The 13,942-nt window shown below is 41.6% G+C and overlaps 1 protein-coding gene across 4 annotated transcripts in view; it reads right to left on the minus strand.

Annotated features, from left to right (window-relative positions):
• Window positions 1–1,810: 1,810 nt before the first annotated feature.
• Window positions 1,811–13,942, minus strand: part of SLC6A4 (solute carrier family 6 member 4) — a 37,447-nt gene continuing 25,315 nt past the window's right edge. For 3 of the 4 annotated variants that reach the window (XM_077837010.1, XM_077837013.1, XM_077837009.1), the window contains exons 11-15: window positions 13,617–13,716; window positions 13,155–13,255; window positions 10,001–10,168; window positions 9,788–9,848; window positions 1,811–3,887 (exon numbers count right to left, since the gene is read on the minus strand). In XM_077837010.1, the coding sequence (XP_077693136.1) occupies window positions 3,808–3,887; window positions 9,788–9,848; window positions 10,001–10,168; window positions 13,155–13,255; window positions 13,617–13,716 (510 nt within the window). In that variant the 3' untranslated portion in view covers window positions 1,811–3,807. The remainder of the gene's footprint in view (window positions 3,888–9,787; window positions 9,849–10,000; window positions 10,169–13,154; window positions 13,256–13,616; window positions 13,717–13,942) is intronic. The other variant, XM_077837011.1, reaches the window with a different exon arrangement.

Consider the following 13,942-nt stretch of genomic DNA (forward strand, 5'->3'; position numbering starts at 1 on the left):
TTAAGGCATATAAAATGTGTAACACCAATTATGAACTATAATCTGTATGTCTAGAAAATTACTTCCTAGTATTTTGCATGTCTCCAGTGCCTTTCACCTTGTAAGTGTGGTCCTCATCAGTCCTCACAGAACTCCAGTGAAACAGGCAAGTAGGCTTATCTTAATTTTTCATCTGGGAAACGGAGTCAGAGAAAACAAATGACTTGCCCAAAGTTACACAGTGGGTCCATGGCCTTGTTTTTAAACTCAGGACTTCCTGGTTGTCTCCTAGTCCTCTAGAAAACACTGGTACTTCTGGGGCAATTAATTCATTTTCTGTGCTGTAACCACCCAGAAAATCAGACTGTTGTGTATTATTGTCTAAATAATGTGAGTGAAGATTTTTTTTTTTATTTTGCAATTGCAGTTGCATCTATAAAGCTGTAACATGGCACCATAATGTTACTGCTGAAGAGTCCAAGTATTCTTCCACCTCCCACTAAAAAGTAGAGATGTCTGCGGTTATTACTCTGCAAAATTATTATTCCACCAGAACTCATCCTGAGTTTCAATTTCTGTGCAAGGGATTGGGAAGAAAACGTTGGTTTCAATGCAGATAATGCTCTTACTGAACCTAAACCCTCCCATTTCCTTCCTGACAGGAATGCCATTGGCTCAGGCAACAATTCAGCTTAGAATATGTATCCACTTAAAGAACAAATAAACCCTTCACAGTTCTGGTATTGGCTGGACACAAATTAGGGAGAATAGAGAAGACATAGTAAGACTTCTTCCTTCCCAAACTTGATGCTGGGAATATGTAATTATCCTGCTTGCCCACCCCTGTCACTTCATATGTATTTTTTCATCAATACTTTTATGACAGAAAAGTTGAACTTTTGACAATTGTATCAAATGGTTTCTAATTTTCTGGTTGGTCAGTTTTAATTTTGAATATTAAATTTTAGATGTTTTTATACATTTTATACAATAGCCCATGACCTATTTTAAATAACTTTTCTTCAAATCCTGCAGATATGCTGTCTGTCTCCCCTCAAAATTAAGTCCATCTTAGAAGCTGTTTTTAAATATACATGAGGGGTAAATTGCTAAGTTACTCCTTGCAAGTCATTATCCAATGAGACATGGATTCATTTTATCTTTCTCATGGCACTTTGAGACATTATTCCCTTTTAGAAATGACTTGTGTGGTCCTAGTAACCCTTTGTCAGTCATCACTCATAATTATTTCTATATAATGAGTTGAGCTAGAGACCTACAAGACAAGTGACCTTATGTCTATGGCTCAAGTGTAAGAGACATTATTTGAAGTGGGTGTCTATATGCATAAGCAGAAAAGTCTTGTGAGAGACGATGAAAATGTATAGTATTCAAAAGGCAAACACATCATGGTTGCACTCCTCTGTGCAAATGATCTGTTCTTTGTAGTATGTATCAGTGTAAGTTTTTTTTCTTTCAGAAGAAATTTCTTGATGCCCACCTACTTGAATTCTTGTCTGGCAGGGGTGGGCAAACTTTTTGACCTGAGCGCCACATGGGGTTTCCGAAACTGTATAGTGCTCTGAGGGGCATGGCAGGGGAGCGGGGGGGTTGGATAAGGGGCAGGAGGTCCTGGGGGGCAGTCAGGGGACAGGAAGCAGGGGATGGTTGGATAGGCGTGGGAGTCCCAGGGTGTGGGGGTGTGGATAGGGGTCGGAGCAGTCAGGGGACAGGGAGCAGGGGGGTTGGATATGGGGTGGGGTCAGGGGACAAGGAGCGGAGGGGGTTGGATGGGTCATGGGTTCTGAGGGTGGCAGTCAGGGGGCGGGAAGTGGGAGGGGGCGGGACCAGGCTGTTTGGGGAGCCACGGCCTTCCCTACAAGGGTGTAGTGTATTACATTGCTCCCGTAGGAATGTGCTACTTATGGTATACTACTTAGGGCTGCCAGTCCTGATGCCCTGTAAGTAGCGCATTCCTGCGGGGAGCGATTTAAAACACTACACCTGGCGGCTCTCGCAGCCCTGCTGCCTAGAGCACTGGTGGCCTGCTGAGGCTGCGGGGGAGGGGCCAGGGGCTAGCCTCACTGGCTGCGAGCTCAAGGGCCAGGCAGGACGGTCCCACGGGCCGGACGTGGCCTGCGGGCCGTAGTTTGTCCACCTCTGTTGTATGGCAACCTCTTCATTTTTAACATAGGCAAATTATGATGTACAAGGAGATTTTATGTTCTATTTTAGCTTCAGTTGTGATAGGTTTTATAATAAAATTTGATGAGGCTTTAGTGACAAAGTAACAGTATAACGCATGTCTCCTTTACTTGCATGTTAACTGCATAGGGTTAACTAAGCAATTTCCATGTAACTGCATAGTCAGTCCATGGTCCTGAAATTCACTTGGCAAATGCAACTGAGTTCAAAAGTAATCATTGTTTAACCTACCCTCTGTCTTGACAGGCATAAGTACTTATAGACTATTATGAATTTACATGTATGTAGAACTTAATTTGCAATTAAATACCTCAAAATATATCTCAAGTTATGATTAGAATTCATCCCTGAAGAATTTTACTCACCACTGGCCCAGAGTGAGTAAAATAGCATTGTTTTTTTGTTATCTTTATCTTCAGGATAAAGACTGGATGAGCTGATTTAGTACATGAGCTAGTAAATTTTCATGACATTTTTGTAAGAATTTTTAAACTTGATATTTGTGCCAACCAGTATAAAGTGTAACCTTAAGCTTTAGTTTTGCAACAGAAAACAATAGGAAAAAACACAGGTTGATTCCCATAAAAAGCTGTAAAAGAAGTCCATGTAGCCCTGATGGTCCAACCTCTAGCATCTGACCTCCTAACAATTCACCACTGGGCTGCAGTTTCTAAAGGGAAAAAATAAGCTAAGTCTGTCTGTAAAATGTCATCATGAATATACAGCTAAAAGAGACAGGCAGATGGAACCACAATCTAGCAATTGCTAATAGCTTAAACGTTTGCCAGCTGACCTATGACCCAGAGATGGATGGGCTGAAGGTTTTGTATAACTAGTACCAGAGGAGAATAGGGAAGATGCTGAGCATTTTCAAAATTCTGGACTTCACAAAATCTTTTTATTTGTGGAGTGCTTGTTAGGCAAGAAATAACTGATGAAAACTGGTATGGTCCATAAAGTTCAGAAAAGTAAGTGGCATAAAGAAGGGAAGGGGGCGATGTTACCAAATATGTGTGCAACTGGACACACAGTCTTCATACATAGTGCTTTTCATGGTGGTTTTCTACATCTTTCTCTGCCTACTCCACAGCAAAACAAGGATCTGAGGGTCCTATTATTTTTAAGCGATAAAACTCTGTATTACTCAGGTAATATATGGCTATCAGAACTACTTTCCTGTATTTTTCAATTCAGTTTAAGCAATGAGGTCTTTAGAAGCAAATACAACATGGTCCAGTACAAATGATCACATTGAGAAAAATACAGGAGTACTGCCACAGATTTGAGATTCTAAATCTAATCCTAACTGATGAGACTCATCCTGTCGTGGTTTATGCAGTCTCTCCCATACACACATCCTCTTGTTTTCAGAATGAATCAGTTCAGCAGTGAACTCGTAGTCTGGTTTGAAGTGCGCAGCAGATTTTGTTGAAATGCTTGGATCTGTGTGCTGGAGGCACCAATTTTCCAGATGCACATTGCCGTTGTCTGGGCCTCCATGGAAAACGCCCACCCATTCCTTGGCTCAGCTGAAAACTCAATTCTTTGGAAAGGGGAGTATGGACAGTTGGGGAGCATGGGAAAAGTTAAACTTTTACACCTTTTCCCCTCCCCCCAAAAATGTTAACTTAAACTGCATTCATGCGGATGTCCCCAAAGGGAATTTCTGTGGCTGTCTCCGGAGTAATGCTTTTTAGAATACGCTGTTGAGAAGAAAACACATGTTAGATGAACGTTGTGCAAATTTAGATTTCAGGTAGAACTTTGCTGTTGAAAGGGACACTGTAAAGGATTTAGCTTAAAGAAAAATCTGACCCACCTTTAAAAGCTACACATATTTACCTGCGTCACACAGGTGTTGTGAAACTTCGTTTGTTTTTACAGCACTTTAAAGATGTAAAGTGCTAGAGAAGTACAAACTATTATATATTTTTTAGTTGACATAAATGGTAACATCCAGGCTAATTTACAGAACTTTTGCATTAATACCCCTGTGATCATTTACTTAAATACTATCAACTTTATTGAGCATATCTCTTCTGAATGGATATTTACATATAAATAAAGTTTCCAAATTACATCCCAGCTTGCGGTGGATCTTGTGTAAAATATGGGATGGATGGTTTTGGTGGTTGTGTATATTTCTATTTTTGTTTTTGTGGTGGAGGAAGCAGGATGGTGTGTTGATAGATTTAGGTCAAAACTAGTATTGCTTCCTCAGCCTATGGCTAGAGTTGACTGAACCTCTTTGGAGTATATTGCTAGGCCCCTATCTTCTAACCAAAATAAAATTTTCCATCTTCTGCAGTGACCAGCAGAGATGCATATTTCCTGCTACTGCTGAAAGTCTGAGGACTTGTCTACATTTAAAATGCTGCAGTGAAGCGCTTCAGTGAAGATGCTACCTATGCTGACGGGAGGGCTTCTCCTGTTGAGGTGGGTACTCCACCTCTCCAAGAGGGAGTAGCTAGGTCAAATGGGAGAATTCTCCCATTTGACCTAGCTCTGTCTACGCTGGGGGTTAGATCAGTTCAATTGTGTCGCTATGGGGTGTGGATTTTTCACACCCCTGAGCAACATAGTTATACTGATCTAATACCCTAATGTAGACCAAACCTTAGAAAACAAACTACAATCCATCAGTGATGTTCCTGAAAATACCATCCTGGCCACTGGATGTAGAAGCCCTCTACACCAACATTCCACACAAAGATGGACTTCAAGCCGTCAGGAACAGTATCCCCGATAATGTCACAACAAACCTAGTGGCTGAACTTTGTGACTTTGTCCTCACCCATAACTATTTCACACTTGGGGACAATGTATACCTTCAAATCAGTGGCACTGCTATGGGTACCCGCATAGCCCCACAGTATGCCAACATTTTTATGGCTGACTTAAAACAACGCTTCCTCAGCTCTCGTCCCCTAATGCCCATACTCTACTTGCGCTACATCTTCATCATCTGGACCATGGAAAAGAAGCCCTTGAGGAATTCCACCATGATTTCAACAATTTCCATCCCACCATCAACCTCAGCCTGGACCAGTCCACCCAAGAGATCCACTTCCTGGACACTACGGTCCTAATAAGCGATGGTCACATAAACACCACCCTATACCAGAAACCTACTGACCGCTATTCCTACCTACATGCCTCCAGCTTTCATCCAGACCACACCACACGATCCATCGTCTACAGCCAAGCTCTACGATACAACCGCATTTGCTCCAATCCCTCAGACAGAGACAAACACCTACAAGATCTCTATCAAGCATTCTTACAACTACAATACCCACCTGCTGAAGTGAAGTAACAGACAGAGCCAGAAGAGTACCCAGAAGTCACCTACTACAGGACAGGCCCAAAAAAGAAAATAACAGAACGCCACTAGCCATCACCTTCAGCCCCCAACTAAAACCTCTCCAACGCATCATCAAGGATCTACAACCTATCCTGAAGGACGATCCATCACTCTCACAGATCTTGGGAGACAGGTCAGTCCTTGCTTACAGACCGCCCCCCAACCTGAAGCAAATACTCACTAGCAACCACACAACAGAACCACTAACCCAGGAACCTATCCTTGCAACAAAGCCCGTTGCCAACTGTGTCCACATATCTATTCAGGGGACACCATCATAGGGCCTAATCACATCAGCCACACTATCAGAGGCTCGTTCACCTGCACATCTGCCAATGTGATATATGCCATCATGTGCCAGCAATGACCCTCTGCCATGTACATTGGCCAAACTGGACAGTGTCTACATAAAAAAAATAAATGGACACAAATCAGATATCAAGAATTATAACATTCAAAAACTAGTTGGAAAACACTTCAGTCTCTCTGGTCACTTGATTACAGACCTAAAAGTGGCAATACTTCAACAAAAAAACCTTCAAAAACAGACTCCAACGAGGGACTGCTGAATTGGAATTAATTTGCAGACTGGATACAATTAACTTAGGCTCGAATAGAGACTGGGAGTGGATGGGTCATTACACAAAGTAAAACTATTTCCCCATGTTTATCCCCCACCCCCACTGTTCCTCAGACGTTCTTGTCAACTGCTGGAAATGGCCCACCTTGATTATCATATAAAAGGTCCCGTCCCGTTCCCCACCCCCCGCTGGTAATAGCTCACCTTAAGTGATCACTCTGGTTACAGTGTGTATGGTAACACCCATTTTTTCATGGTTTGTGTGTATAAAAAGATCTTCTGTACTTTCCCACAGTATGCATCCGATGAAGTGAGCTGTAGCTCACGAAAGCTTATGCTCAAATAAATGTGTTAGTCTCTAAGGTGCCACAAGTACTCCTTTTCTTTTTGTCGGAGCAAAGCAGTTCATATCTTCTACCATCCTCTGCCCCTTCCAAAACAGATTCAGAAGTAATCCGTGCAAGGATAAACCTTGTTGTGATTAAATCAGGGTAACTGGCAAAACTCATCACACTGTACTACTACTACTATCTTGCACATTTATAGTGTCTTTCATCCAAGATCTTAAAGCATTTTACCAATGTATATTATTCCGATCAAACACTAATTCTCAGCACTTAACCGTCTTAAATATTCACTGAACAAAAATACTGACACAGAATGAAGGTTACAGTGGTACCTTGTGCCCTTCAAAAACATTGTTCTGTAAAACTCAGACTTCTGAAAACCAGGCAATACAGAGTTAAGGTTCATGCCCACACAACTGTAGTCTGTGACCCTGGAGCTGGCAGTAGTCCCTGGGAATTGTCTGGGTGTACTCTAGCTGCATTCGCTGTGTTAGGTATAGCTGTATTGAAAGGGGAGGTTAGTTGGAGAGTTTGGCAGAGCTGTGATTGTAATATGAGACAATCTGGGGGTCCCCCTGGGTGTGTGTATGGCCCCCTCCCTAACCCTCATATGTGTAATCTAAGGAAAGAGGTCCATGTGTACCTTGACAGATCAAGTATGCCTTATTTAAGCTCTGTGTTATGTAGCAGTGGGGCACATGGATCCTCTTGCCATGGGAATTCTCAGCATCTAGGTGGGAGATGAGTGTGGTCTGTGGGTTTAATGACGGGTAAGTGAAACCATAGTGTGAGATGGCCTCATGTGCATAAGGGTGAAGAGGTTGAAAACTTCAGCAGATGGGGTTAGTGTTGGGCATGTATAGGTAGTTCCTGTGTAGTGCTGTGCAGTGTGAGAGCATGTGCTATGGGTGTACTGAGGCATTGCTCCAAGGCGGGGGAGTTAAGGTTGCATGGATGTGTACCTTAACACATCAGTTCCTGTTTTTCAGACATTTTGAGTTTTGCTGAACTCAACGTTCAAGGATACCACTGGACAACCTTAACTCTCCATTAGCAAAGTTTTTTGTCAATGAATTTCCTAGATTTTTTTTAACAGAGAGAAATGTTGTTAGTAGGAGTTAGTGGTCATTTAGGCAGTTTTAGTTATCATGCAGGTGTGCAGCTGAGATTCAGTTGTGGCCAGGTGATGATGATGATACCTTGCTCTTACGTTGCGCTTTTCATCAATAGATCTCATAGCACTTTGCCAAGGAGGGAAACATCATTATCCCCATTGTACAGATTGGGAAACTGAGGCACAGAGCAGTAAAGTGATATGGCCAAGGTCACCCAGCAAGCATGAGGCAGGGGTGGGAATAGAGCCCAGGTTTTCTGACTCCCAGTCCACTGTTCTCTCCATTATGTTGCTGTGTGAAACCTGGGTATGTGCCTCTCCCATCCCCCACCTTGTTACAGTGAAATAGGGATAATGGTTGTGCTTTGAAGTGTTTGGAGTTTGGAGTTACTAAAAGCCCAGTGAGAGAAATCTAAGATGTCGTCCTTGCCCCAAAATCAAGTTTTATTACACAAGGAGAACAGTAACTTTAAGTATGAGAGAAGATTCGTATAGCTCTCTTTTTTTGCTCCACCCTCCTCTGCCATCATCCCCCCACAACGTGTATCCTACCCTCTGCTACCATTCCCACCTCCCCCTTCCCCTCCTGTCACATTAAGCCACTAGCACTTGAGAAGCCAGGTGTGCGCAAGGAAATGGGTAAAAATCTGTGAACTTTAAGAAAACCTGTTAGTTTCCAGGGGCTGTATCTTGGAAATCCTTTTCTCAAATATGGATCGTTTACCCTTCCCCAGTAAAGCACACAGCACATTTCAAGACATCGTGAGGAAGCATGAGGATTTTAGAGCACCTAAAAGAATTAACCTTTAAACAGAAACATCTTCATAATCTTAACAATGGCAGAACTGGACAGTGCTCCACTATAATTTGATATGAGATTAATCATCAGCAGCTGCTTTGCTATAGCCAGATTCCCAGCACAGGCTGAACCGAAAGCAGAGCAGGCTCTGAGACGTGTGAAGTGGGCCATTCATCTCAATGGGATGGTCTCAGTGAAATGAGAGGGGGAGGCAAGGATGGGCCCAGACCCCTTCTGCATGACAGGGCCTCCCATATTCCACATAGGGACAGGGGGAGGGCTTCAAATTCCTGTAGAGAGGGGAGGCAGGGAAAGGCATCCTCAGAGGGACAGGGCTCCCACAGATCCTTGTTCACATGAGAAGTGGGTAGGGACAGGAGCTCAGACACCCCAAGAGGGTCAGGGTCCCCCTGTTCCCAGCACACACAGAAGAGAATAATGTGGGGATGACAGGCACCCCTAATTCCTCACACTTACCCTGCCACCCACCTCCATGTCATCCCTCACACTTCCCCATAATCCCCACTCATTCCCCCGACCCGAGTCCTGAAACCCCTCCCCTATTACTCCTCCCTATTCATCCTTCTCTGTATAACCCCCTTCCTCCCTGAAGACCCAAACCCCTCGTCCCTTCCACTCCTCTGCCTCCTAAATCCCACTTCTTTCCCAGCAATCATTCACATGTGTAATTTCTTTTCTTTTTGAAATAGCACAAATGCCTTCTGAAGTTTCTGCTGTACTCAGATTACATTTCCCCAAAATAAAAATAAAACAGCCTTGGACAGAGGCAGTTTATACCAACATGCCTAGGTTTCATTTCAGCTTTCTACCATGGATTGGGTTTGAAATCACAGTGCCTCAGGTGTTGCTCACGTTCAGTGGCTGTAACGTCCCCTTGAGTCACACAGGTCCTGTGAATCATGCTTGGCTAGTAATTCTTTTGGGATTCTGTCCACATGTGCATAGTGTAATCCATTGGCTTGTGAGTGTTAGCATACACCTGCCTAAAGAGCCAGACTCACTCAGTTTTGCTCCTCCAAAAGGTTAGTGGGTCCCTTGCACTGGCAGGGGTAAATGTCGAGTGACTGAGACCCTTTGAGCATATAGAGCCGTGGTTTGAGCCTTTGGTCTGAGTAAAAAAAAAAAAAGTTGATGGAATCTGTCAACCTTAAGAAAAGCTGATTTCCTGGGGACAGCTGTATTCTAGGAACCGCTTGCTCAAAAGACCCCAAATTTCAATCACTAAGCCTACCCCCAATCCCATGTGGCAGAGCTAATTTCAAGGCAATCTGTACAATCATGTGGATTTTAGAGCACTCAGAAGAGTTGTTCTCTAAACAGAAAGGAATTCTCAACTGTAATTCTTTGCAGAGCTGGCACTCTATCATACATAACCCACCATTCCTCTGTATTAATGGCAAGGAGGTATTTCTTGCAATGCTGATCCATTCATCCAGCACCTGGGAAATATGGGAGCATCATTAACAGACCATCTTTTTGTCTTAAGTGCCTATGCAGTATTTTCCCACCTCTCCTTATGTACAGCTGGGTAGTGGGGTGGGAAGTACATCCCATCAAAAATGAACTTGAACAAATAAAACACATCAGATACCTCTTTAAATGTTCCTGGGGTGATTATCAACCGATAAGCCATGTAGATTGGAATGCAGATAACAGAGGAGGTTCCTATGCAGTAACCCACTATAGTGGTCCAATAGGGATAGTTATAATCAAAAAGCCGTAGATCAGGAGTGCTGGACATAAAACTGCAAATGATGAACTGAAATAAAAATGCAAGAAAATATTACAAATACACAATGTTTTTACATAGTACGTAATTAGCCTTTGGGACCAACTGCTGCAATATATCGTAGCAGGATTCCAAAAAGGATTAAGCACTTATATGAATAATGAGAAAATCCACAGTTACATTAGAAAGGATGTAAATCCTCATGCTTAGGTCATAAGCCACCTTAACAGATAAGATATTAGGAAGAAAATTCCTCTTATGGACAATTCATTCCATAATGACCTGTTCTAGGTATTCTTGAATCCAAACATAGAGACAGGATATTGGACTAGAGTTGTAGATTTTTAGGCCAGAAGGGACCATTAGATCACAGAGTCTGATCTCTGGGAGATTGGAGAGCAGAGAAATTCATGCAGTTATGCCTGCGTCAAGCCCAATAATTTGACTGACTAAAGCATATCTTCTAGAAGACAGCAAGAGCAAGAGAGTACAACGTTTCCCTTGGTAGTTTGTTCCAATAATTAATCACCCTCACTGTTAAAAAATGTGCACCTTATTTCCAATCTGAATTTGTCTGGCTTTAACTTCCAGCCATTGGGTCTTGTTCTGCCTTTCTCCATTAGAGCGAAAAGGACCATTAGTACCCAGTATTTTCAACCCAGGAAGGTATTCACACATCATAATCAAGTCACCTCTCAGTGGTTTATTATTATTTATTTATTTTATTAAACAGATTGTGCTCGTTAAGTGGAAGGTATTTTCTTCAGTACTTGAATAATTTTTCTAGCTCTTTTCTGCACCCGTTCCACTTTTTCAATATCTGTTTTAGAATGTGGATACCAGACCTGGATGCAGTATTCTATGATCAGCGTCATCAATGCTGTATACAGAGGTAAAAAATCACCTCCATACTTTCCTGTTTATACATCCAAGGATCATATTAGCCCTTAGATGTATAAATGGACCACAGATCTGATCTTGTATTGTATGTTTGAATACCAATTCTAAAATTCTACTGAATTTTAAGATAGAATGGTCAAAAAAATTCCATTTGAATCCAGTGTGATCCAGAATCCCATAGCCAATAATTAGGTCTGGTAATGAATAGGGGTGAGAGAATTTTTTCTTGAAGACACTGTTTACCCTTCCAGAGGATTCATCCAACTTTGATTCCTCTCTCCCTTTTATTGTTGTGCTGATTTGGAATGCTATGCACCACTTGGCGCACACATGCTCTATAAAAGTTTATAATTTATTCTGATCTAGTGTAATTTTTTTTCTCCTCTTCCACAATTTCATTAGAAAATGTTTATGTTGTGTATATTTAACACACAACTACATTCCTTGCTTTTTGTGTTCCTTTCTCAGGTTATTGCTTCAAGTTCTTTCAGGGGCTAAACAAAGATGTCACCTGCAAATTTGAAGTGGTTCATGTACCATTTTTATCTTTCTTTTATCTTTTCTTCAGAGTCCAGCTTTTTGAATGTTTTCTCCAGGCAGATGGTGAAAAGTTGAAGATAAGAGAGTGTTTTCTTGTGTAACTCCATGTTTGTTAAGCTGAAATAGTATTGTACTAGTTGTATAAATGTTTCAAGAATTCTTTGAGGTCACATGGAATGTCTAGTTTTTCTTCAAGTAGTTCTAATACTCTTCCTTAACACCAAATAGAGGAATTTCCACTATCTACAGCAGCAACTCATTGCATTTGGCAGTCTTCTCCAGTGCTTGATTCATTGTCAGGAGCCTGCAGATGCTGTATGATTGAGAGATTACTTACCAGCTTTTGTGTTGATTATAGGCCAGAAATCATTGTGGTTTGATCCCTGGTACCTCAGATTGACTTGTAGAAATCGATAGTTCTTGGATTTATATGTTTTTCTTCTTACTCTAATACTAAAATGGCAACGTTCCAGTTTTATGCTAAAGCTTATTGGATCCGACCCTGTGAGATGCTCAGTGCTTCCAGTTCTCATTGAAGTCAAACCTAAGGTGCTGAAGTATTAAACTGGTACATTGCAAAATTAATGTTAGTGACTGTTTTGGGAAGCATCCTAACTTAGTTTTCACAGAATTACATCAGAGGATACCCGGCACTAGATGTTTAAAATTACCAAAGAGAGCCACCAAACCTACGTCTGGGCTTTTCTTATTTTAGTTTCCATAGAGACTGTAAATATCAATTTTGCCTAGTAACCACATCACTGAAAGTATATTGCTCTTCATGTAATTTAGTTTTATTGTTTCAGGATCATGGACAGGACAGTAGTGTATAAATTATTTTTGTGGTGAAACATCTATTTATAGCTTTTTTTTTTTTACTCCTTTGTCTACAGGTAATAAAATGGAAAACAGTTAAACACACATTAATCATCCCAGCAGTGTTGTTTGCCTCCATAAACCTCCATCTTGACTTACTCTCCTTGCATCCAAGCCAAGCAACAATAAAAGACAGGGTGAACTAATTTTGGAACAGGGAATGAAGGCTTTGTTTAAAAATGTTAGTAATAACTTTGCCAAGTCAGCTGTGGGGATGCTGGCACCAGTTGCTGATTATGAAGGATGCTATCTGGTGATTTAGAGTTTGGGTAGGTGTATTCTGAAGTTGCCAGGCAGTGGCTGATCAAACAGCTTGTAAATCTGTTATCTTAACTTCTCTTTTTTCTGTGCTTTTTATCAGCATCCTTTTACTATTTTACTTCACTGACATAAATCTAAAGCAGCAAAGATCAAATTAGCCTTGTCCTGTGTTGCAGGTTATTAAAGTTTTCCAGTATCATCATTGTTTATCTAAGTAACAAAAAAAAAAAAACAAAAAACCAAACAAACTCAGTGTTGATCTACTAACTAATCCTAGCTGCTTTTATCAGATTAGTCTCACTGATTTAAGATTGTTGGCTTCCAAAAGCTGGCATTAGAGAGTAGAACGTGAATATTATATAAATGAAAATCCCATATCTGGAACTCTAAGGTATTACACTAGTAAACTGACTGTCTTGGGCTGGGAAGATGAACTCACCAAAAGAAAGATGGGGCTGATTGCTACCCAGCAGAGTCGCCAGTACCAGCCTGGAGTGAAGCCCAGCATTTCCTTCATGTCACTGCAAAACTGGTTGATGCCTGTGAAAATAAATGGATGGTAGAGGGACATGGAGAAAAAGGTTATTCAAACATTGATATAACCAGGAAATGCATTTAGTATCCAGCAGAAAACAGTGTGGTCGTGTCCCTGCAACCTTTTCATTACACAGAAACCTCCATTATCCAAAGTCATTCAGTGTTTCCCAACCCATTTGGAGATCAAGATTGTACTATGCTTACATGACAAAGTAATTGGTAACATTGTTTTCCGATTAAGTAATCTGTAAATTGCTTTTTCTATGTGACATCAGTACCCCGTCCACAAAGCTGGCGGAAATACTGTTCGGCAAATGCCCGGGAGTCTGGTCGGCATGGGTTGTAAGTGCGGGAACAATCTTACCATAGAACCAGGCCACCGCAATGGATTCCAGAAACACCACTGTTAGGACAGCAGGGCCTGTAGCATATTCTTCAAACAGCTTCACTACGTATGCACCACCCTAGAGAAGAGATTGTGGTACTGATTAGCCAAAATCACCAGAATAGAAGTTTTGTACTACTAGTCATATACTCTCCTCATTTGGAAAGAGAGCATTCACCCGTGCAAAATTCACTCTATCCCATCACTTGCTGCCTGCTCTGGCCTTGAGTAATACTTGACAGTACTAATGACTTGTCCAGTACTCTTGCTTTAACTTCCTGTGATCATCCTTTGCCAATAGAATG

The sequence above is a fragment of the Eretmochelys imbricata genome, chromosome 17, assembly GCF_965152235.1.
Source record: "Eretmochelys imbricata isolate rEreImb1 chromosome 17, rEreImb1.hap1, whole genome shotgun sequence".
NCBI classification, from domain to species: domain Eukaryota; kingdom Metazoa; phylum Chordata; order Testudines; family Cheloniidae; genus Eretmochelys; species Eretmochelys imbricata.